The sequence below is a fragment of the Eucalyptus grandis genome, chromosome 2 (assembly GCF_016545825.1).
Source record: "Eucalyptus grandis isolate ANBG69807.140 chromosome 2, ASM1654582v1, whole genome shotgun sequence".
Classification (NCBI taxonomy): domain Eukaryota; kingdom Viridiplantae; phylum Streptophyta; class Magnoliopsida; order Myrtales; family Myrtaceae; genus Eucalyptus; species Eucalyptus grandis.
The window spans coordinates 19,624,632-19,648,578 of NC_052613.1; the positions used below are offsets into that span (position 1 = coordinate 19,624,632).

The 23,947-nt window shown below is 39.8% G+C and overlaps 1 protein-coding gene, 1 long non-coding RNA gene and 1 pseudogene across 5 annotated transcripts; all 3 read right to left on the reverse strand.

The window, feature by feature from the left end:
- Window positions 1-13,130: 13,130 nt before the first annotated feature.
- LOC104434720 (phenylcoumaran benzylic ether reductase Pyrc5-like) lies at window positions 13,131-13,596 on the reverse strand. The gene is made up of 2 exons (XM_010047595.3): window positions 13,395-13,596; window positions 13,131-13,288 (listed from the first exon to the last, which is right to left on the reverse strand). The coding sequence occupies exons 1-2, from the start codon at window positions 13,594-13,596 to the stop codon at window positions 13,131-13,133; spliced, it is 360 nt and encodes a 119-aa protein (XP_010045897.2).
- Window positions 13,597-17,575: 3,979 nt separating this feature from the next.
- Window positions 17,576-20,459, reverse strand: LOC120290905 (annotated as a pseudogene).
- A 159-nt stretch (window positions 20,460-20,618) lies between these two features.
- Window positions 20,619-23,816, reverse strand: LOC120290906. 4 transcript variants are annotated; one of them, XR_005548688.1, is made up of 8 exons: window positions 23,781-23,816; window positions 23,340-23,500; window positions 23,181-23,254; window positions 22,173-22,245; window positions 21,972-22,080; window positions 21,651-21,796; window positions 21,223-21,331; window positions 20,619-21,120 (listed from the first exon to the last, which is right to left on the reverse strand). It is a non-coding gene; the product is annotated as an uncharacterized LOC120290906 (long non-coding RNA). The 4 variants fall into 4 exon arrangements; XR_005548689.1 differs by lacking the exon at window positions 23,781-23,816 and adding an exon at window positions 21,481-21,533 and having other exon boundaries at window positions 23,340-23,703; XR_005548690.1 differs by lacking the exon at window positions 23,340-23,500 and having other exon boundaries at window positions 23,781-23,809.
- Window positions 23,817-23,947: the final 131 nt, after the last annotated feature.

The window sequence follows — 23,947 nt, forward strand, 5'->3', positions numbered from 1 at the left end:
TTGTAAAATCTTGATTTTCAAATTCACCTCCATGATCTGTTCTTATACTTGATATAACACATCCTTTTTCATTATGAATCATTTTAGCAAATTTTTTAAAATACGAAAAGGTTTCAGACTTACTTGCAAGGAAATATACCCGAGTAAAACGGGAGTAATCATCAACAATTACTAGGCAATACTTCTTACCCCCAATACTTTGAGTTCTGGTTGGTCCGAAGAGATCCATATGCAGCAACTGTAGTACATGATTAGTAGAGACATAATTAATTGGCTTAAAAGAATTTCTTACCTGCTTTCCCAGAATACATGGAGTGCATGAATCGGTCTTTTGGTATGGCAATCTGGGTAGTCCTCGAACAAGCTGTTTTGAAGAAATTTTGGCTAATTGCTTCATGTTGACATGACCAAGCTTTTTGTGCCATAAGCTTGCTTCGTCTTGAATTGAGATAAGGCATTGCGATTCATTTGGTTTCACATCCGGAAGATAGATATTTCCATGTCTTCGACCCATGAAAGATTGAGTAGAGTCTTTACCGATTCCGTAACATGTTCCTTCTTGAAAGAAGATCTTGAAACCAAAGTATCACACAATTGACTAATGCTGAGAAGATTGTAATTGAGTCCTTCCACTAGGGAGACATTACTTATTGTGAGAGTACCAATTTTCACGGTTCCAAAACCCACAATACTTCCTTTGCTATTTCCTCCAAATGAAACTTTTCCACCATTTACTTGAGCAAGCTTTATAAAACAATTTGAGTCTCCCGTCATGTGTCTTGAGCATCCGCCGTCAAGATACCACTTTACCTGTTTCTTGACAGAGACCTGCATTTAAAATAAAGTCTCAAGCTTTCTTTGGTACCCAAACTTTCTTGGGTCCTTTGGTGTTAGTAATATAAACAATATTAGCCCATACTTTCTTAACAGGTTTCCATACCATAGGACACTCTTTTTCAAAGTGATCCGGACTATTACACTTTGAACATTTGAGAGCATTTCTTCCTACGGGTTTAACAAAAACTCTTTTGAAGTGATTTTTGTAAACTTCACTCGAAAACCTTTTCTTGATTCTTTCTTTTACTTTAGGAAAATCAATCAAGGGAATTGTTTCTTCTGTCATACCTAGACTAGACTTATTGAAGTAAGGTCTTTGCGCCAAAGAATTTTCTCAAGTTTTTCAGACCCCATAGAAAATTTCTTTGATATATTAGATTAAGTCTGTTTTTAAACAAGCATTTTCTTTCAAAAGATTGGAAACAGACATGTCTAGACTTTTAACTCTTTCTTCTAAAACATTTTCTTTTAGTTTTAGAGCTGAGTTTTCTTTTTTCAGTTTGGAAATTCTTTTGAGAGAAATCTTAAGACTAAAGCATAGTTCATCAATATATTTAGAAACTTTGACAGGAATTTTAAAATTACTTGCCTCAAATTCACTTTGTCTGAGTCGATCCCGAGTCGATCCAGTCTCGAGTCCGATTGTGCCATCGACATAGATTGGCATATTCATTATCACTTTCTTCACACTCAGTATCACTCCAGGTTTCAGCTTTGAGAGCTTTTCGAAATTTTTCAGCTTTTCCTTTCTTCTTCTTCAAAAGAGGACAGTTGGGTTTGATGTGTCCCTTTTTCTTGCATTCAAAGCAAACTACATCTTTATTTGGTTCCTCATCATCAACAGACTTGGTCTGCTGTCTTTGAAAGCCTTGTTTCTTTGAGTTGAACCTTCTTCCTTTTCTGTTTAGTTTTCTGAATCTTCTTATCATGAGAGCAAGCTCCTCATCGTCCATATCATCTTCGAATCTGTATCATCGAATCATCATTTGATTTTAATGCAATGGATTTCTTACCTTTTGGATCTTCATCTTCATTGATCCTTTCCACTTCATAGGATGAAGAGTTCCAATCGGCTCATCGACGAGATAGTGGCATAATTCTCTGTCTCTCTTATCGAAGTCTTTATGTGATTCCAATCCCTTGAGAGTCCACGCAGTAGCTTGTTTACCTTCATGGGATCAGAAGTTGGTTGACCTTGATTTTCAAGACCATTCACAATATCTGTAAAACGACTAAACATGTCAGATATTGATTCTCCTGGTTTCATTCTGAAGGCTTCGTATTGACCAAGAAGAATGTTGATTCTTGTTTCCTTCACTCGATCTGTTCCTTCATAGGTGATATGCAATCTGTCCCAAACTTCTTTTGCTGTACCACAAGAAGATATTCTATTATATTCAGTTGGTGATAAAGCACAATATAAGGAGTAAATTGCTTTTGCATCGAGTGTCTGTCTCTTGGTTTTTCTTCCCGAGACATTCCGCTGATTCTTCAGTTTCTTTTCCTCTTTCGGGACGATGCAAAGTGGTAGGAGTAATTCCTTTTTCTACAACGTCCCATTCCGGAGGATCCTTTGATCGTAGGAAAGCTTTCATTTTGTTCTTCCGGATGTTGTAATCCTTTCCATCAAAGTAGGGTGGTCTCGGTATTGCTTTGCCCTTCCATCAGCCCCGGTGCTAACATACTAGCCATGGATCTTTTACTATGAAGTAAAACACTTCAAATAAAGTAAGTACACGAGCTCTGATACCAATTGATATTGCTAGTATAAACACCTAGAGGGGGGTGAATAGGCGCACAAACAATTTGTCGATATACGGAAGCAATTCTTAACAAATTGAAATACGATCAAGGTAGGAAGAGAGAAATTGGAACACCGGATTTATAGTGGTTCAGCTTTTCCAAGCCTACGTCCACTCTTCCGCACCGACAGCCCACCGGCTGGATTTCACTATGATCAAAAGAGTAGTTACAGCACAGCTTTGCCTTGATTCCACAAAGTGTAGATGTACTTGCCACACCTCCTCAAGGTCTCTCACAAATATAGACTCTCTTTTGTATACAAGTATTCGCTCAAAGGATTTATCTAAACAAATAGGAGCTTCGGACTTTGGAATTTTTCTATCGCGCACTCCTCGAACAACTAAGGACGTCTTCCTTATATACTCCTTTATGCCATCATACCCGTTGGCACTTACCAAAGGAATTCCTCCAATCTACCCGTTGGACGGAATCAATTAGGAAGATCATTCGAGCTATTAAAGGAACGTGTTGATAGCCCATCAATCCCGTTCGCCCATACAATCGGGATCTCGGTTTCCATAAGTAGAACCTTCCAATAATATTTAGACAATCATCGAATCTTCAGTCATTGAATCAAATTTGATCAATCAAAGGATTCGATACGTCTTCTCCAGCCATGAGATCTTCTCCGGATGATAAGGTTAAATCCCGAGCAAAACATTCAGTTCGGGATAACCTTTCTTCAACGGATCGATGACTCGCCAATGAGGATAGACTTTGAGTCTTGAGTCTCGGCTGTCCGGAAGTCTTCAGACTTTAACCAACGAGTCTGCCGACCTTCGGACTAGACGATGGAAACGTTTTGTCAACTTCAAAACTCTTCATGAGGATTTCTCCAACGACAGTCCCTGATCGCGAACCCACCTGTTCCAATCGAAATGTCCTTGCCCCCTGCCCCTCCCACTCTGCTTGAAGGGAATGTGCAGGCTGTAGACAGAACGTGAGACAACCCCCTTTTTATCAATAGGCCCGATGCTGGTTGTACTTCTCCAGGGGAGAATTTTTCAGAACTACAGAAGGATGCAGTTTCTGCTACTGTTATTGCACCGACCACTAAAGCTTCTGTTGCAATGGCCTCTGGTTGTGATGGTAGTCAGGAGGTGGCGTGCTCTGCTAGTATTCCTCCCGCACTCGCTGACCCGGGGTGGAAGCAAGTTACAAAAAAGAAAAAGGCTCAGGTGAGCAAAGAAGCTGCCTCTTTTAGCCTAGCCCCGCCTAGTGAAGGAGGCCAACTGAAAGGCTCTACTTCTGTTAAAGCTGGTACTGCTTCGTTGCCTCGTAAGATTGCTGGAGTCTCTAAGGCCGTTGTAGGCTCTTCTCTGGCAAAAGCGAAGGCTTCTCCTTCCATCCTGCCTGAATGCTCAGATGAGATAGCTAACTCCAGCATCCATGCTGGATCGGATGATGAGAACCTGCTTTCGGTTGGTTGTCCCTCGCCAAAAGGTCCACCTACAAGCGTCTCGGATGAGACGATACAAGATAAACTTCTGCTTTTATGCCTGGATCCTCCTCTTTCGGTGGCTCCTCCTCCGACAACTGCTCGGAAAAAGACCACTAAAAAGAGGTAATCTCTTCCTCTCTCCTTGTAAATATGTATATAGCTGCTTGGAACATTAGAGGCCTTTGTGATCCTCTCAGAAGGGCTGAAGTTAGGAGATTGGTCTCCACTCACAACCTTTGCTTTATTGGTCTCATTGAGACTAAAGTTCCCAAGAATGCTTTTGATTCTATATCTTCCTTCTTGTTGAATGGCTAGAAATGGGTTGTAAATTATGAATTCTCCCCTCGTGTTAGAATATGGGTTGGATGGAACCTAGGGTATGTTAGTTATGAAACCTTATCAATTAATGACTAGGCTATTCATGGCCATCTGAGGCTTACCTTAACTGGTAGAGTTTGCTGTGTGACTATAGTATATGAGGAACATTCTTTTATTCATCGATGGCCACTTTGGGAGGACCTTCTCCGTATGAACAATCTTATGTAGGAAATACCTTGGTTGGTTGCCGGTGATTTTAACACCATTAAGGATCCTTCAGACCGTTTCGGTGGTTCCAACAATTGGATCCCTTACTTTGATGAATTCAGCAATTGCTTAGCTCAATCTGATTTGGAGGATCTCAGGTATGTCGGTCTTCGATTTACTTGGTTGACCTCTACTGGAGCTACTAGAAAGATGAGAAAAATTGATCGTGTCTTGGTTAATACTAAATGGAATTCGGATTTCTCGTACTCGGAGGCCTCTTTCTTGAACCCGGGCATCTTTGATCACTCTCCCATGGTTGTCAGAGTACTCAACTTGATTCTTACGAGAAGACCTTTCAAGTATTTTGATTTTTGGTCAAAGCACTCCGACTTTTCCTCCATCATTCAGCAAATTTGGTATAGACCGGTCGATGGAGTTGCCATGTTTAGACTTGTGTCTAAGCTTAAAACGCTGGAAGGACGACTTAAACAATTGAATAGAGAAGCCTTCTCGAATATTTCAGTGAGGACAGCGGAAGTTAGAGAGGCTCTTTGTCTTACTCAACTTGATCTTCACCTCGACCCAAATTTTTCTGATCTTGCAAATCTTGAGAAGACGCGTCGCAAACTCTGTGGACTTATGCAGAGATGAAGAATCCTTCTACAGGCAAAAATCAAGAGTTCGATGTCTTAGGGAAGGCGATCGAAATACAAAGTTTTTTCATCACTCTGTTAAGAGAAGGCAACTCAGAAATAGGATCCTTTCGGTAAAGGATACTTCAGGTGCTTTAATCACTAACCCTACTATGGTTCCTCAAGTTTTTGTCTCGTTCTTCATTGATCTCCTTTCTCCTCAGAAGGAACTTTCCAGGCCTTCCTTGCAGGAATTAAAGGGGTTCATTCGAAGACCATTGTCGACTGATCAGATCAATACTCTTTCCAGCCCGATTCTTGACTCTGAAATTTGGGATACGCTTTTCTCTCTTGTGAAAGGCAAAGCTCCCAGCCCTGATAGCTTTATTGTCGAGTTCTTTAAGCATTGCTGGGGGATTGTTGGCCCGCTGGTGATAGAGGCAGCTAAAGATTTCTTCTCTTCAGGCCGATTCTTGAGAGAGGTAAACAATACTATACTTGATTTGGTACCTAAAGTGCCTAATGCTTGTGCTGTGACATATTTCCAACCTATTGCTTGCTGCAATATTATTTATAAGCTAATCACCAAAATTTTGGCTAATCGCCTAGCTGCAGATTTAAGTGATTTGTTGATCCTTTCCATAATGCCTTCATTAAGGGGAGAAGGATTAGGGATAATATACTGATGTCGCAGGAACTATTTGCCGGATTTCATCTTGAACCGTATCTTCCCAAATGTGCAATAAAAGTGGACTTCTAAAAAGCCTATGACACTGTTGATTGGGACTTCCTTCAACTTACTCTTACGGCGTTTGGTTTTCCTGATTCTCTTATTCAACTTATTATGGTGTGCATCCGGACCCTGAAATACTCTATTTCTATCAATGGAGAGCTTCACAGATTCTTCCCAGGTGGGAGAGGCCTTTGCCAGGGCGACCCAATGTCTCCCTACCTATTCACCCTTGTGATGGAGATGTTTTCTGGCATCTTGAATGCCCGCACTGCTCTAAAAGAGTTCAAGTATTTTTGGAGGTGCAAAGCAGTCCAGTCGTCTCACCTTTTTTTTGCCGATGATGTATTTCTTTTCAGTCAGGCTGATTGGAATTCCATCACTGTATTAAAAAATGCCTTGGATTTATTTTCTTCATGGAGCAGCTTAATCTCGAACAAGAACAAGAGCGAAATTTTTATCTCGGGTGGGGCCTCTTCTTTGCAGAACTATATCCTTTTGGCATTTGGCTTCCAAGAAGGGAAACTACCAGTGCGTTATTTAGGAGTGCCTATCATCTCCTCTAGGCTTCGGAAAGCATACTGTATTGCCTTGATTGATTGGATTACTGCTAGGGCTCAATCATGGACTCAACATTTCCTATCATTTGCAGGAAGATTGCAGCTTATTAGGTCAGTCCTACATTCTATCCAAGCATTCTGGTCTAGTGTTTTTACCTTGCCGGCTTCAATTCTTATTAGCATCGAGAGAATTTTCAGACAATTTTTATGGAAAGGCGCCACGCTTGGCAGAGGTGGAGCTAAGGTTGCTTGGGATGAAGTTTGCCTTCCCAAAAATGAAGGAGGATTGGGTATTCGCAAGTTGAAGGACTGTAACAAAGCAGCGATGCTTAAATATATATGGATTCTTTTCACATATAAAGAATCCTTATGGTGTCGTTGGATTCATTCCAACTTTTTAAAAAGGAAGATTTTTTTGATCTCCTCTTCTCCTACTGTGTGCTCTTGGGCTTGGAGGAAAATATTACATTTAAGAGTAGAATTTCGGCTTTCTTTCTCCTGGAAAATTGGGGATGGACTTTTGGTTTCCTTATGGTTTGATCATTGGCTCTCGAAAGGCCCTCTCGACCAGTTGATTCCAAATTCTTTCATTGAGTCTTCTGGTCTTCCCAAGCATGCTGTGGTTGCAGATCTCTTTCCCCCCTTAGGCTATTCACTCAGAAATCTTTTAGAAAGCTGGGGATTTTCCATTCTGTTGGTTACCTTTGGCCCGGATCAGTTCCTTTGGCGTCGGCACCCTTCCGGTTCCTTCTCGGTGGCTAGTGCTTGGGATTGTATTAGATCTAAAAAGAACCGGGTTCTCTGGGCTTCGCTTATCTAGAATAATGATATTGCTCCTAGATTCCAATTCATTCTTTGGTTGATTACCAAGAACCGGTTGCCTACCTAGGAGTTCCTCCTCGCTTATGGCAGAATTGATTCTAGAACATGTGCTTTCTATAATGAAGTCCCAGGCTCCATTGATCACCTATTTTTTGATTGTCATGCTTTGGCTTCTCTTGCCTTCTTTTGGGCTACAAGATGCAATTTACCTTGGCGTTTGAGGCCGTGGGTGGAGATCCTTCCTTGGGCCATTAAATTCCTATCCGATAATGATTTTTTCCACCGTATCGTTTGCTTCTCTTTTGGTGCCTTATGCTACTTGATCTGGAAGAAAAGAAATGATATCATCTTTTGAGGGGAAACGTTGGTTCTCTTTGCGTTGAAAAATCACCTTTTAAAGGTTGTCAAGGACAAGTCCATCACCTTCACCAATGTTCCGGATATTTCGAGGAACAGGCGTCTCCAGAGAAGCCGGAGTCTTGACCCCTCCATCTTCACCGATCATCTTTTGACTCTGCAGTTTGTTCGTGGTTTCTTTCGTAGGCCTGCTTACAAGCTGTCTTCAAGTCTCCGTTCTTTGTCTCTTACATTGGAGTTGGTTGAGGGTTGTGTGGGCTGTTGCGGGTTGTAGCTTTTGTGGCCATCTTTGTCTTTTTTTCTTTCGGTTGTTGTTGTTTCCTCCTTTGCTTTGTAGCTTCTTTGCTTCAGCTCGCTTCCACTCTTTTTGCTATTGCACTTAGAGTGTAAGCTTTGGCGCCATTTTGTACATTTGTCCTAAGCTTTATTTATTCATTACCTTTACCAAAAAAAAAAAAAAACACACACACACACACACACACATAGGTTTATACACAAATGTTTACAAAAGGGATCGGCTCCCAATAAAAGAGAATTGTCCTATGATTAGCTAGTCGGACAAGATCGCCAATTCTTTGAGCTTCACCTCTTAAACTTCGGGGCTTATGGTCCTTCACCAATATTATCTAAGGACCTGAAAATGGTTATACAATAACCAGTGAGACAATATTTCAGCGAGTTCTACCCCCTAAGACTCGATTAGGAAGCAAATACGCCATAAGGGTTGCCTAAGCACAATCACAAGTCGGATGACTTACCTTGATCTCAGTTCTTCCCTGCAATTCAACACAATTCATAATCTCATCGAGTCACATCAACATATCAAATCATTCACTCAGATCGACTTATCGATCAATCGACTTAACCGATTACATGTCCATTAGACTATTCCCCGATCATTCTAATCAATACTATACATTTTCCAAGATGATATATCTAGTCACCGAGCCCACGTGCATTCTCCAAGATGACATATCTAGTCACCAAGCCCATGTACATTCTCCAAGATGACATGCCTAGTCACTGAGCCCACGTACATTCTCTAAGATAACATGCCTAGTCACCGAGTCCACGTGCATTCTCCAAGATGACATATCTAGTTACTGAGCCAATATAATATAATGTTCTTTCTCCAAGATGACATACTGAGTCATCAAGTCAAACTAATATAATGTTTTTCTCCGAGATGACATACCAAGTCACCGAGCCAACATGATATACGTCTTTCTCCGAGATGACGTACCAAGTCATCAAGCCGACATTTGTTCTCCAACAATTTCTCACTTTCTATCATACTTGGTAAAATAGCCGTGTGTGGGTACATGGTTGGCCTTAGCCAAAATATAATAACTTCATTTCCATAAATCTCACCATTTTATATAGTCCACAAAATATTTTTGACGTTGTAAACTAACGTTCGGTTATTTTCCAATCAATTACTGAAATTAAATCAATTTAAGAATAAATTCCAGAAATGCAATTCATGCACAATCAGCACAATTTAAAGCTTAATTAAATAAACAAGTTGTTTCACTGCAATCAGCATAAAATTCTGGTCACCGGCTATTCCGATCTAATTTTCATAAAATAAATAAATAATTAAATAATTACGGAAATATATTAAATAAATGCCAATAAATCCAACTTAGGCCCGTAATGCCTAATTGGACGCCGAAACAGATCTGAAAAATTTCTAAGACTTGTTAAATAAATACTAGAGTCTATTTACTCGCTAATTGCACTAACTATCCACCTAACATGTATTGGTAATTAATTAAATTCACTAATGTAATCTAACTAATCACCTAATCATACTTAATATAATCAACCCTTAAGTGTGATTAACCTACTAAACAAAGATTAGTAAGTTAAATTCACTTGTTCGGCGATCCGGTTGGTGCAAATCAACGGGGACACAACGGGGCTCGATTCTCTCCAAAGTGGGCCAAACTTTCATGGTCCGGAACAACCTCAAAATGGGCCAAATCCTTGCTAGAAAACCCACTCCTTAAACTTCTATTCTTGGCTAGAAAAGAAGAAAATAGAGGTTGGTTTGGCGAGGTAAGGGTAGTGAAGGTAGTAGGGACACTCGGTGGCCACCGGCAGTGCTTCACGGCGGTTGAACGGGGCGAGATGGCTCTGATTGAGCCTGTTGGACGGTGACGCATGCCTGGATGACAAGCTGGGTGTGGCTAAGGCAAACGGCACACACGGGCGAAGGCGGAGCAACGATGGGCTAGCGTGGGGGCGTCGAATGGCTGCGGTGGCGTGCGGCAGTGACGGGCTGCTCAGCTGGTCTTCTCTGGCTTGCTGCTGGTGTCGATCAACACAAATGGAGGTGGAATGGAGGCTGCTGACCGGTAGGGATAAGGAGGGGGCAAGGGGGTCACTTAGTCTCATTTTCTCCTTATTTGTCCTCCAAGACCAAGTCCAACTTGTCCACCAAGCTTGGCCATCTTCCACCAGCATTTTCCAGACCCGTTTGCCCCCATCTAGAAGCTTGAGAGGGTCCAAAAGTCATGGTGGTGGGGGGCATACGAATTTGCTTGATTCTCTCATCAAATGGACACTTATTCTTGCTTAATTCATCACAAACCAGTCTCCATAAAATCAACCGATATCTCATTGATCCAATTAGTATTTTTCCTCACCAATTGATCCCACTTGCATCCCAATTTCGCGATAAAAAACGGTCCCTGACTTTTTTTTTGACAAAAACGGCCTTATGACGACTTTTTCCCAAAAAGTCTCGGTTTGCAAACAAATCTCCTAAGACTAAGTCGACGTTCCTAAGATGATTTCTAACATGACAGAACTTTCAATTTCTGAAATTGGATTCAAATTCGTTGTTAATTCACTCTGGCACATTTTTAGCGTGACCTAGGCTACAAGGTATCTTTTAGAAATTTTTAGTGCCAATGACCCGTGGTCGATTTTCTTTGAGCCACAATGAACTCACTCGACACATTGGTGACTCTCGGTTGTCGTGAAAATCTCGAGGATTCAAATACGAACATAGGGTACCAAAACGATAGACAAATTAGTTTAATGTCGGTCGACGAGAATTTTTCAATTTAGTGGAGTCACCCATGTTTAGTCACACATTTCAATTGAACCAATCTATCTCTAATTCCTAATTGGCTTATATATGTGCCATAATGACCTCTAAAAACAAGTACGGTCGAGTATTCGATTCCTGGTCGAATTCTCCAGTCTATTGCATTAAAATTCCTTAATGGCTTCCCTAGATAGTTTAGTTATCTCAAAGTGATTAGCTCTGAGAACAGCCCTATAGGCACGTTGATGAAATGTCTGATTAATTTAAATGAAAGCAAAAGTGAAAAATTCAAGATGTCACAACATGCTTAATTTTGAGTCGAGCACGAGTTCGAATCCCTCAAGTATCTTATCGAGTTGAGTTCGCGCTTTTTGATACTTAGCTCGATACCTTATCGAGCTTTCATTATTAAAAGCATTTGATAACTATAAAAATATATATGAAGATATAATATCCGAGCTTACAAAATCGAAGCTCGAGTTTTGATTGTAAGTTTGACTATAATCAAATTGAGCTAGGGTATTATGAAACCCTAAGTGCCTTCAATCATTAGGACCTTTGCTCTTATTAGCCATCAAAGAGTTTTCCCAACAGGAGGTGTGGTTTTTCTCAGCGAACTTGCTTGGTCTCTGAAGCGACTCTGCCGTACAGAGAGGGTGGGGGGTTCTTGTCTTCATAATGGATTGTCATTGGATTTTGATTCCGAAAGGGGCATAATCGTCTTTTTAGTGAAATAATCTTACTTGATGAGACAATCCTTCACTGGAGAAAGGGCACATGGAAAGTGGGAAAATAAAAGATAACAATTTTGTCCAATTTCGGTGATGAATAAATTAAGATAGATTTAACTTAACAAAAAACCAGAAAATTTAATTCTGATGGTGCTATAAATTGAAGTAATTGTAATTGTGAAGTGTTAGGGATTCTATTCAATTAAATGTCATGTTTTTACTATAAAAAAACCCCTAAATTCGGTATACATATTACAAATTTACCTTAAACTAATTTTTTGAATATCAAAAACCTTAAACTGGTACACTTGTAATAAATTCACCAAAAACTAATTTTTTATCACAAAAAACCCCAAATTGATAGATCCTAACAAATTTACTCAAAACTAATATTTTAACAACAAAAAGCTCCAAACTGATAAACTTGCGACAAATTTATCTTCTGTTAACTTCTGTCAAATTTTACTATTAAATTTGCTAACGTGGATAACACATGGTAATGTGTCATGTCCATAGGGTAAATATCATGAAAAACTCCAAACCGATATACTTATAACAAATTTAACGTTACTTTTGTGATAAATTTAATGATACGCCTATGATAAATTTGGGATTTTTTGTGACATTAATCCAATGAATTATTACATGGACTTGCTATGTCACCATAACATGTCACAATGTGTCATTTACCTTAACAAATTTAATGGTAAAATTTGATGGAGTTTAATAGAGGGTAAATTTATCACAGTCATACCAGTTGGGAAGTTTGGAGATTATCATGAGTCTACCAATTTAAGGTAAATTTATCACAAGTATATTAATTTGAGATTTTTAGTTGTCAAAAAATTTATTTAGGATAAACTTATTATGAATGTACCAATTTGAAATTTTTCTTAATATTAACCCTTTAATTTATTGGCCAAGGTTACTACATTCGTAATTTGCAACCTCCACGGATAAAAGCAACATTATGAGAGTTGAAATGTGAAATGATTTAACAACAATCCTAAACCTTTAATATATCAATTCAATTCTCAACTTTTAAATTTGATTAATTTAATTCTAAATCTTTTAAAGATTTATTTTGCGATACAATCAACACTAATTAAATAATGCAACACAATCAATGCTAACGTAAAAAAAAAAAAAAATCAATTTTAAAAAAAAATTTTTTTTTCCTTCCTTTTCTTTTCATTTCTTCGTACTTTGTTTTCCCTTCTTCTTCTTTTTTTTCTTTCCTTCTTCCCCTGCCAATTGCCTAGCCTGGGCAAAGGCCACAACATCCTTGCCAAGGGTTGACCTCATCGTCAAAGGCTCCAATTCATTACCACACCAAGGACGCACCACATAAAATATACAAAATTAGAGAACCCAATGCCTTTCCTTTTGCTTTCCCATAAATTAAAAACAATGTCAACTCCAAAATAGAAGAAACTTCTCCAAGCACTACATAGATGCAAACAAATCGAATGTTCATAGTATGTCCTCATATTTGAAGGTTGTACACGCCATAAGATGATCAGTGGGAGCGACATTTCACACAAGGATCCTAACAAGCAGAATCCTATATTATTCATGATTCAAACTACTATGAAATATCGACCAATCCCAAGCAGTTTCAGCCATTAGACAAATTAATCAAGGTACTGATCCACAGTCGTGTATTTGACGTCGGGATAGAGCTCTGAAGCTTCCACGCCGAACGATGGCTCAATCTCAAAGTTGTTTTGGTCTCCTTTCACGAAAATGGAATGAGATATTGCCAATATCACATTGAGCGGAACTGCTGCCTCTGCAATATCATCAGACAAGTAGATTGATCAATGTCAGAATACTAAAATCCCGGAGAGAAATTGACAATTTTACATGCTTAAATCTAATAGAAATGCATCCCTAACCTAGAATGTTCTTCAAAACTTGCTCCTCTGGAACGTAAACCCTCTCCAGGGTCTTGCCGATCTTTCTCTCCCACAAAGACACGAGATCATTAAATGAGTAGGCGTTGGCAGGAGGTCTGATGTACATAATTTTGTTCAGGGTCCTTGGATCATCCACAGCTTTAATGGTATAGGTGCCAATGTCATCCTCCTTGTTAAACATCGATGTATATTGACGGGGAGAATTTTAGAATTCAGTTAATAAATATAAGCCATCAATATTCCTAGAGTTACTTTCAGCTTGCATTCAAAGAAGAATTTTTTCGATAAACAAAATCACCGGACAACTCGCACACAACTGCATCCATACATTCTTTTTTCTATCAAATACATTAAGATAACCTTCATGATCTGCTGCCCAGGTAGTGTTGTGCCAAGATAAACCAAATAACTTCCATGTCATCCGTTAGTCTCTGAAAGTGAAGACTAATGGATGTAAAAGGCCAACATCTCCAGACACAGAAGATGCCTAGAATTCTCAAGCTTCGAGAACTACCCCACTCTGATCACTACTGTGATTAAGTTGTGAAAAATGTACAGAAAAAACTCAAAAATTAAAATGTGCATCTCAAGAAATTGCTTCTTACCTTTTACGTTTCCATCCCCTAAAATAACAACTTTATCTCTAGGGGGACTGTAGCCCCAGGCTGCGACAACGTTGGAAGGAAGTAACCTGCAAAAAAGTTAGAAGACACATAGGTATAAGGGATTCCCTCAGCCTCAACAAGGTGGTGAATCTTGGCCTTAATAGCAAATGCAGTTTTTGCTGGCTCCACAGCATGGACACGATCCACATCATTTCCAAATTCTGAAGGTAAGAATCTCTGTGAAGAAAATTAACTAAATTAGAAGAAACATTTTCACTAGAAAGCAACAAAAAACTAGAGTATATACCCCTTATCGAACAAACTTACATGAGTTCTGGAAAAACAAAGAAAACAAACTTACTTGAGATTGAATTTCACGTTTTAATACGTTACTATAACAGAGTAAAAATGATTACAAGTGAATCAATACGAGCAATGAAGCAAATTTAACCCCAAGTGCTATTAGAAAAATAGAAGAAAAGAAAACTGAAGATTTAATTGTCAAGGCATCAGCTAGATAAGTCTGTCACGTATAAAATATGCAAACATGCCGTTAGCTTGGACACTTTCACAAGTAATAAAATATTAGGTAAGCCCAATGCCTTTTGTGAGTATATGCTGAGCTCCACTCACTATGGACCGTCATCCCCCAAAGCAACAACTACTAAACTATCCACTAACTAGGTTTTGGTAACTTATTTACAACAATAATGAAACCACCAAAGAGAGACCACTTGAAGGATTAAGTAGTTCATGTTTTCATTCATGATCAAACAGCACGGTAGATGACCGCAATCCATATTGAGTGCTTGAAACCCTTTTGACTTTTCCAATGACCTAGAGTAAACCCAACCGCAGTGAAGCCCGCACTGTCCGGTACTCAAATTTGAAATAGTTGTACTGAAATTTCACTCACGACTTCTACACAAAGTCATGACTATATATTAGAAAGGAAAGAAATGAAGTCTACGGACTAAAAAGTCAAATCCATCCCATTTCGACACATTGCCCACCGATCTTTACAAGATCATAACAAGGAATCTTACGGTTCTTACCATGACATCTGAAGAACAAATCAGCCACATTTACTTCTATATAAAAGTTCATCTACGCAGTACAGAACATATGGAAAATTTCGTAAAATTTGTCTATAAATGTACTCGTTCGTATCAGCATGCGAAGCTGAGATGATTCGTCAGTAACAAAATAACAGAGGAGAGAAAGAGAAACACCAAGCCGTAACGTGACTCCGTCGTCAACTGCGATCTTGTGAAAGATCGAGATAAAAATCGTCTCCGATTCTATGGCTAAAGACATTTCTCCGAATGAAGAACAAGATGAACGGCAGGCGACGCTTCGATTCCTCGAAGCAGCACCACATGCGGGAAACGAACAGAGATTGCACGGGAATGACTACTCACGTGAACTAAATTGACGCCAAGCCTCTTGAAAAATACTACGATTCCGGCCTTGGCGGGGCTGGAGAGAGTGGGCTCCCTCACGAGAGCGAAGGTAGGGTGACGGGACTTGGCACTCGCTTCCACGATGAACTTTCCGGTGTGTCCGGTGCCTCCGATCACCAGGACCTTGCTCATCTTCTCAATACGTGCTTTTTTACGGGTACGTTGATCGAAGGTTTCCGGAACTGCTCTGTTGTTGCCAGAGAGAGGCATAGCGAGAGAGAGAGAGAGTGGGGGAGATAGAATATAGAGAGATGGGGGGAGAGAGGGAGAGATAAAAAGCAGGGATCCCGTCTTAACGATGAAGCGTCAAATTTAGTGCATCCTAGAAGGGTATAATCGTCTTTTCAGTGAAGTGATTTTTTCTCGTCCTTCACTGGAAAAAGGGTACGTGGAAAGTCGGAGACTTTGCAGAAGAAAATGAAAATGTGTGAAATAAGCCAAAATATGAAAATTTGAATTTTAAGTTTGAAAGGTGCTGGAAATACAGGTAATGGCATGATTTTGAAACGTGAGAGACTCGAATTAACTTCATATTATGATTTTATTTTATTAAGCCATCACAATTGACATTGATTTTTCATGTGACCGAAAAGGAAAGAGCTTTTCATATTATGATTTTATTTCTCTAATTACGTGTTAAGCCATTGCAATTAATAATAATTTTTCATGTGACCAGTGAGGAAAGAGTTGAAATCGCATATTAGGGTTATCGGATCATATTAAGAAAAGAAAGTGAAAATGGTATCAAAGGGCAACGAACTGCTCTCCATGCATGTTCTGTGTTGATCAAAAGATTGCTGTTTTTCATTTTCTTTTTTTTTTTAAAAAGAAAAAGAAAAAAGAGAACAACCTTGTTAGATTCGTTTGGGAATTCAAGAGAAAGCATGATGTAAGCAAATCATAAGCATGATGCGATAATCTCTTTATGATTAAAGTTAAAGGAATTTAAGTTTGGATGTCCATTCGAATTGAAAATGAAATTTTTATTTATTTTATAAAGTTAGTGAGATATTTCATAGTACTGTCGTTGAGAAAAGGCCCCAAAAATCTATGCCCACCGTCCATGGTATGGTGCGAAATAATTCATTAATTCAGTCCACTAATACACAAATGGCCGAGCTTGGAGATGGGAATTTGTTTTGTTGTTATACATGCACGTAGATGCAATCGCAAAACTCTTACCAACAATATAAATTGCCAAATTTTGAATGTGACTCTTGAAGTTTTGGCCCAGTCCAAATCGACCCCCTGCTGTTACTTTTCTGTGAATCAACTCTAGAAATCTGTCACAATTGAGTCCAAAGTGATCACTATTCCGGCAGGGAGATCAGATCGAATTGAGGCCAGGATGTCTTTACTTCCATATGAATTGTGAAGTTAAATGGCAAGGATAAAACCATTTTAAAATTGTTTACAACTTGCTTAGAACTTAAACACTTGAAAGGGAATTTTAAATTTTGAGACGAATAATCAACGATCAAATACTTATTACTAAACGTGTCCCATACCGTTATAACAACTCTCCGAACATATTGGCAAAAGTCTTTTGTCGGTCTCGACAGCAAAAAATCTTCCAATTTCAAGAGGCGCAATAAATCTATGAAAACTCCCGGTTGGAGTATATACTAAGATTTATTATGACGGTTCACTTTCTAAATTTAAATGGACCCAAATGATAGCAATTTAGCACGGTCTTGACCCCGTTCACAACTTCTATTCGGTCGTAATCCCAGACATACACTATTATTGGCATCGCAGACTATTTGATAAGATGGACAGCAGAAATTTCGTTTCATAAAGAAGGAGCGACATAGCATGACATGCCTCAGAAATGGAGAAACTCTTTCTTTTCGCTTGGCCGATAAACCCATGTCAACTCCAAACAGAATTAACTTCTCCAAGCACTGTGTAGATTCGCACATATTGATTGTTCATAGCATGTCCCTATAATTGGAGGTTGTACAAGCCATGAGATGATCAGCGGGAGCAACATTTCATACGAGGATCCTAAGAAGCAGCATCCTCTATTATCTATCATTCGAGCTGATGTGAGAAACTTACCAAGCACAGTAGGTTTTGATAATCAAACAAACTAATCAAGGTACTAATCCACAATCGTGTATTTGACACCGGGGTAGAGCTCTGAAGCTCCACTTTGAACGATGGTTCAATTTCGAAGTTGGTTTGGTCTCCTTTCATGTAGATAGAATGGAATATGGCCAACTAGGCATTGAGTGAAATTGCCGCCTCTACAATATGACCGGAAAAGTAGACCAATTGAAGCTTGAGAATACAGATAATTTCACATGCTTAAATCTAATGAAAAAGCATCCCTAACCTTGAATGTTCTTCAGAACATTCTCCTCTAGAACATACACTCTCTCCAGGTCCTTGCCAATCTTTCTCTCCCACAAAGACACGAAATCATCAAACGAGGAGGTGTTGGCAGGAGGTCTCATGTACAGAATTCTGTCCAGGGTCCTTGGATCATCCACAGCTTTGATGGTATAGATGCTTATGTCATCCTCCTGGTTAAACATGGCTATATATTAAAGAGGAGAGTTTTAGAATTTGGCTAACAAATAATTCACAGAGCCATTGATCGTCCTAGAGTTACTTTGGAGTTGTATTTAATAAAGAATTCTCTCGGTAAATAGATTCACTAGGCCCTTGGCATCGGTATGTTCTTCTTCATACCAAATATGATCAAGATAACCTTCTTTATATGCTGAAAAGGCGGTACTGTGCCAAGATAACCCACATGCAGATAACCCACATGACATTCGTATCATCTTTTAGTCCTTAAACTTGAAGACTAAGGTATGCAAAAGGCCCAATATCTCCAGACAAGGAAACTGCCTGGAATTCTCAAGCTTCAAGAACTGCCCCTTACTCTGATCACTACCATAATTAAATGGATGCACAGAAAAATCTCAGTGGCCTAAAATGCGCACTTCAATGAATTGCTTCTTACCATTTGCATTTCCATCCCCTAAGATGACAACTTTATCTCCAGGGGAAGCTGTAGCCCCAGGCAATGACTATGTTGGAAGGAAGTAACCTGCAAAGCAATTACGACATACATCAGTATAAGGGATTCCCTCAGCCTAAACAAGAAGGCAGATCTTAGACTTAGTTGCGAGTATAGCTTTCACTGGCTCCACGGCATGGACACAATCCACATCATCTCCAATGTCTGAAGGCAAGAATCTCTAAAAAGAAACATAATCAAATCAGAAGAAACATCTTTACTAGAAAGCAACAAAAACTTAGAGCATCTCCTTAACCAACAAACTTATATCTCTTGCAAAAGAAAAACTATATAAGACTTAATTTCATGTTGTTTACATATGTTACTATAAACAAAGTGAAAAGTGATTATCAGTGAATCAATTAATTCAGCAATTAAGCAAAAATAGAAAAATAGAGGAAACGGCAGCAGCCAGATAACTATCTCAAGTACAAAATAGGCAAATATGCTGCTTGCTTGGACACTTCCACAAGAAATAAGATTTCAGGTAAGTCCATTGCCTTTTGTGAGCATGCCGAGTTCCACTTATTATTGACCATCGACCACCCAAAGCAATGAGAACTACTAAGTTCTATCCCAGCAAGTGGGATTAACATATTTGCAACAATGATAATACTACTGAAAAGACCACATTGAGTGCTCGAAACTTTTACATTTTTGGTTGACCTAGAGGAAACCTGACATCACGCAGTTTCAGGATAGATAAACCCTCCTGGAGTATGTGGGCAGCCCAATATCCATACAAATATCGAGACAGAGGAGGGCGCGAGTTTGAGGTCAAAGAGCCTTTGTGTGCGTGAAGATATAAATCTATGAGTAAATTACATGTACATATTAATGAGTTCGTGTAGATGGTACATTTTGCATCCATGATGACAGAATTCCCTACCCAATTAAATTCGTCAAAGAGAAATTGCGTGGATTCAGAGCAGCCCACTTAGAAGACCAAACTGTCCTATACTTGGGTTTGAAATAGCTATCGTCGAATTTCACCGATCACTTCTACACAAAGAGATGACCATTGAAGAAAAAGAAGTGAAGTCTGCAGATAAATAAGTCAATCCACCTCATTTCATCGAAGCGGAGCTCAAAAGAGAAAGTAGTGCACCTACATCATCAGTCAAATGGTAAACGAACAATGGTAACAACAATGAAATAATTAGAAACAGCACCACCTCAACAGTCCTGGCTGCTTTAGTGGCAGCAAAAATCTTGTCTTGGTCCTCTAGTTGTTCGTTCCCAACAACAGAGATTACCACATCAACCTGCTTAATCACGTTCAGTAGAATCTTCTGGTCATATATGTCTCCTTGAGAATCAAATAACCAAGAGCATGGACAAACAATCAATGAATGAAGTCAGCAATCATCCTTAAGATTCATCTGCGCAGCAAAGTGCAGCTACGTAGCTACAGTTGTCTCATAAACCGCTAAAGCATACGGAAGTTTCCACAAAATTTGTTCGAAAATGTGCACAGTCGTATCATCATGCAACGCCGAGATTTCTTCAGGCATTCGAAAAACGAGAGCCACGTGATTTCTTTTCTAACATATACAAAGACAAAACATCAGAGAATAGAAAGAGCAACACCAACTCCATTAACTCCATGAACTGAAATATTTAGAAAGAAAGCAGCTCCGATTCTACTGCTAAAAACATTTCTCAGAAAGGCAAACGAGATTATCGGCACGCGACGCTTCGATTTTTCTAAGTAGCACCGAATGCGGAAAATGAACGCAATCGCACGGGAATAGCTACTCACGCGAACTAAATTGACGCCTAAGCTTTTGAAACCTTCGACGATTTTGGCCTTGGTGGGATTGGAAAGCGCGGACTCCCTCACAAGAGCGAAGGTAGGGTGACCGGACTTAGCACTCGCTTCCACGATGAACTTTCCGATGTATCCAGTGCCTCCGATCACTAGGACTTTGCTCTTCTCCGGCATCTCAGAGGGTTTTCTCACGGCGGAGGAGTGGCCTTTCTGGCAAGCGTGATTTGTCTCGTGCTGCAACTGTTGGCGCTCGTCGAGATGAGTGGTCCTTTTGTTTTGACTCCGGAAGGACATATTTAGTGAATTGAAATTTTTGCTAATATTCCTAAAAAATTCTCTCGCTAATGCGAGTTCCTCTCTACCTCCTTGGTAGCGCCCCCCTTTACAAACCCTAGATCCCCTTTGTTCTTCTGCAACCCCTTTTCCTTTCTCTCTTGCTTTACACTATGATACCAAAAATAGAAAAATCCAAAAAATGTTTCCTCCGATCTTGGTTATACAGGGCTTTGCGTTGTCTGCTTGCCTAATAGAACAGTAGCTTCACTGGTGAGTTAAGGCTGCTTCGACACTGGAGATCTCGCAAATGACGCCAGAGAAAGGTCGGATTTCGACTTCCTTTTCCAGAACGCTTGCTTGGGCTTATGGATGTTAGCAGATCTTGAGTGGAATCCAAGCGGTTTAGGTGTTTTGTCTTGTTTATTGGCTCCGCTTCTGGGTATCTGACTTGATGTCGCTGTGGATTGTGACTTTGGCTTTATGGGTATGGGAGAACTTTTAGTTGCACCTACCCGATCCTCCAAAAGGTTCCATGGGCGTCTCATTTTGTAGTGGAAATCTGCTATTATTAGAAATGGGGTTAAACAAACAGCAGTTGCAGAAAGAAGCGAACCACTGATATGTGTCTTGTAGTTCTTGTAAATGAGAAATCTGCTATTACCTCTATCTCTCTGAATATGTTCACTGAGTTGTCTTATATCGAGCTCCCTTCAAGCCCTCCCTCATCTTAGGCATGCATCTCTGAAGCTCTTTTTTGAAAACCTCCATACCTACAGAGAGAGTGCATGGATAGTAAGGAAGAAAATGAGCTGCGAGTGGCAGCATTATGTAAAAGTCTTGGACATCTATGGTCCGAGGATGATGTGGTTGAAGTAAGTTCTGAGGTACCTCCACAAAAAAGGGATGAATGCAAACGTACTCTTTTGGGTAAATTATACTCTAAGCCCAATGTGAATTATCCAGCATTTATCTCTACAATGAAGAAAGCATGGAAAACTGAAGCTGTCACGTGTGTACAAAAAGAACCAGGGCTTTTTTCTTTTGTCTTTCAATCGGAGGAGGAAAAAGAGAGAGTTATGAAGACTGCACCTTGGTCTTATGCCAGCAATTTGCTGGTCCTAAAACAGTGCGAGCCTGAAATTCCAGAACATTGCTATGATTTTTCCAGATCAGCATTTTGGGTACGAATAGGAGGTATTCCCCCTGGTTGGAGGGTAGATACAGTGTTCCAAGATCTGGGAAGAAAACTAGGTCAGGTTCTGGAAATCCAACTAGAATCAACAGGGAATTTTCAGCAAAAAGGAAGAAGAGTAAGAGTGGAAATCGATCTGAATAATCCACTGAAATCAGGGGCTATCTTGGATATCGGTAATAAATGGCTGTGGGTGGAATTCAGATATGAGCGCTTACCTCATTATTGCTACTCCTGTGGAAGAATTGGTCACTATGCCTCAGACTGTGCAGAAATTCCTTATGAGCAATCACCATGGGCAGTCAACAAAATAGGCGCATATGGACCCTGGTTGAAAGCAGAAGCAAGCGAGCACAGCCCTTATTGGGAAGCTTTTTATGGCAAAATAGAAGAAGAACTCATAGTGAAAGAGACTATACCTATCTCATCTTCCACAGCTAGTGGAAAGGAAATCATAGTTGGAGAGCAAGCCCCTGATATGCGAACTGCAGGCTGCAGCAAAAAGAGACCAGAAAGTTTTAATGAAAGAGAGCCAATGGAAGAAATTGCAGCAAGTAAGAAGGAAAACAAAGATCATGGCAAACAGATAATATGCCCTGAATCTCCCAAACAGACTTCCCTGAAAGTTGGAAAAAGCAGTAAAAAGAATATGAAGGTGCAGAAAGCAAAGAAGCAGAAGTGCATCCTTGAGCCAATTCCTCTTCTCATAGATGATACGGACCTTCTAAAGACTCCTGTTAAGGTGATTAAAGATGGAACAGAATGGGCTTTGGTGGCTAGCCCTAATAAGCCACCAACAACAACATGAAAATTATTAGTTGGAATTGTCGGGGCCGGGCAACCCCGACAATCCAGAACTACTGAGCTTTAATCGCTCTTGAAAGGCCCAGTTTAGTTTTTCTTATGGAAACAAAAAACAAAGCAACGATGGTGGAAAGTGTGTGCAAAAAACTACAATTCCAGCATTTATTCCTAGAGAATCCGACAGGCATAGCAGGGGGATTAGCTTTAATGTGGAATGAGGGAGTAAAATTGCAGGTGAAAGACAGTTCCAAGCAGTTTATCAATGTGGAATGCACTGATCCAGAAAGCAGATCTATCATGCAGATAACATTTGTTCATGCCTCTACAAACTTTGAAGAGAGGCTGACATTATGGCAAAAATTGAAGACTCTTAAACCTTGCAGTTCTGTTCCTTGGATATGCATGGGAGATTTTAATGAGATATTATATGTATGGGAGAAGGTGGGGAAGAGAGAAGCTGATAATAATAGAATAGCAGCCTTCAGAAATATGCTCAATGAGTTATCTTTAATGGAAATTGATAGTCATGGGTGTGCTTATACATGGGCAAATAACAGGGAAGGGGAGAATCTGGTTAAAAAACGACTAGACAGGGCTTTATGTTCTTTGGAATGGAGAATCACCTTTCATGAAGCAGAAATCCAAGCTCTTCCAGCCATCGGCTCGGATCACAGCCCCCTTGTCCTTCGGCTATACCCTAGAAAAAAGAAAAGGAAAAGAGATTTCAGGATGGAGGCTTTCTGGACAGAACACGTAGAGTATCATGAATTTATTCATCAAACCTGGAGCCAAACAGCTACTCAACAGGCCAATTTCTCAGAGAAACTAAAGGCGACTTCAACAGGATTGATAAAGTGGAGCAAAGAGAAGTTTGCCAATGCACATGGGAGGATAAAAGAGCTCACTCAGACTTTAACAGAGCTAACCAATCAATTAGACCAGTCTACAAGCAGGAAGGAGATTCAAAGCATTATACACCAGATAGACACACTGAGGAAACAGGAAGAGCAATTTTGGGGTATGAGGTCACGTATAAAATGGCTGCAATGGGGTGATAAAAATACCCGCTTCTTTCATGCAACAACTATACAGAGGAGGCAAAGAAACAACATAACAATGCTGCAAATGGAAGACAACAGTTGGTGTCGGGATTACATTGCACTCGAAATCATATTCAATCATTTTACAAAAATTTATATAAAACGAAGGGCGAGAGAAACTACCAGCCTGTCCTTAACCAATGCCTATCCCCGTCGATGAGAACATCAATGCAGATCTGGTGGCTAATCCACGTTGGAGGAAGTACATGCAGCAGTCTTTCAATTAGGAGCTTTAAAAGCTCCTGGCCCCGACGGTTTCAACGGGCTTTTCTATCAAAAATCATGGGAAA

Bases quoted from the DNA above. Each gene is read 5' to 3' on its own strand.
- LOC104434720 (XM_010047595.3), bottom strand. From the start codon at position 13,596: ATGTTTAACAAGGAGGATGACATTGGCACCTATACCATTAAAGCTGTG. The intron at 13,289-13,394 runs GTTAGGGATGCA...ATGATATTGCAG, and splicing joins AGTTTTGAAGAACATTCTAG to AGGCAGCAGTTCCGCTCAAT.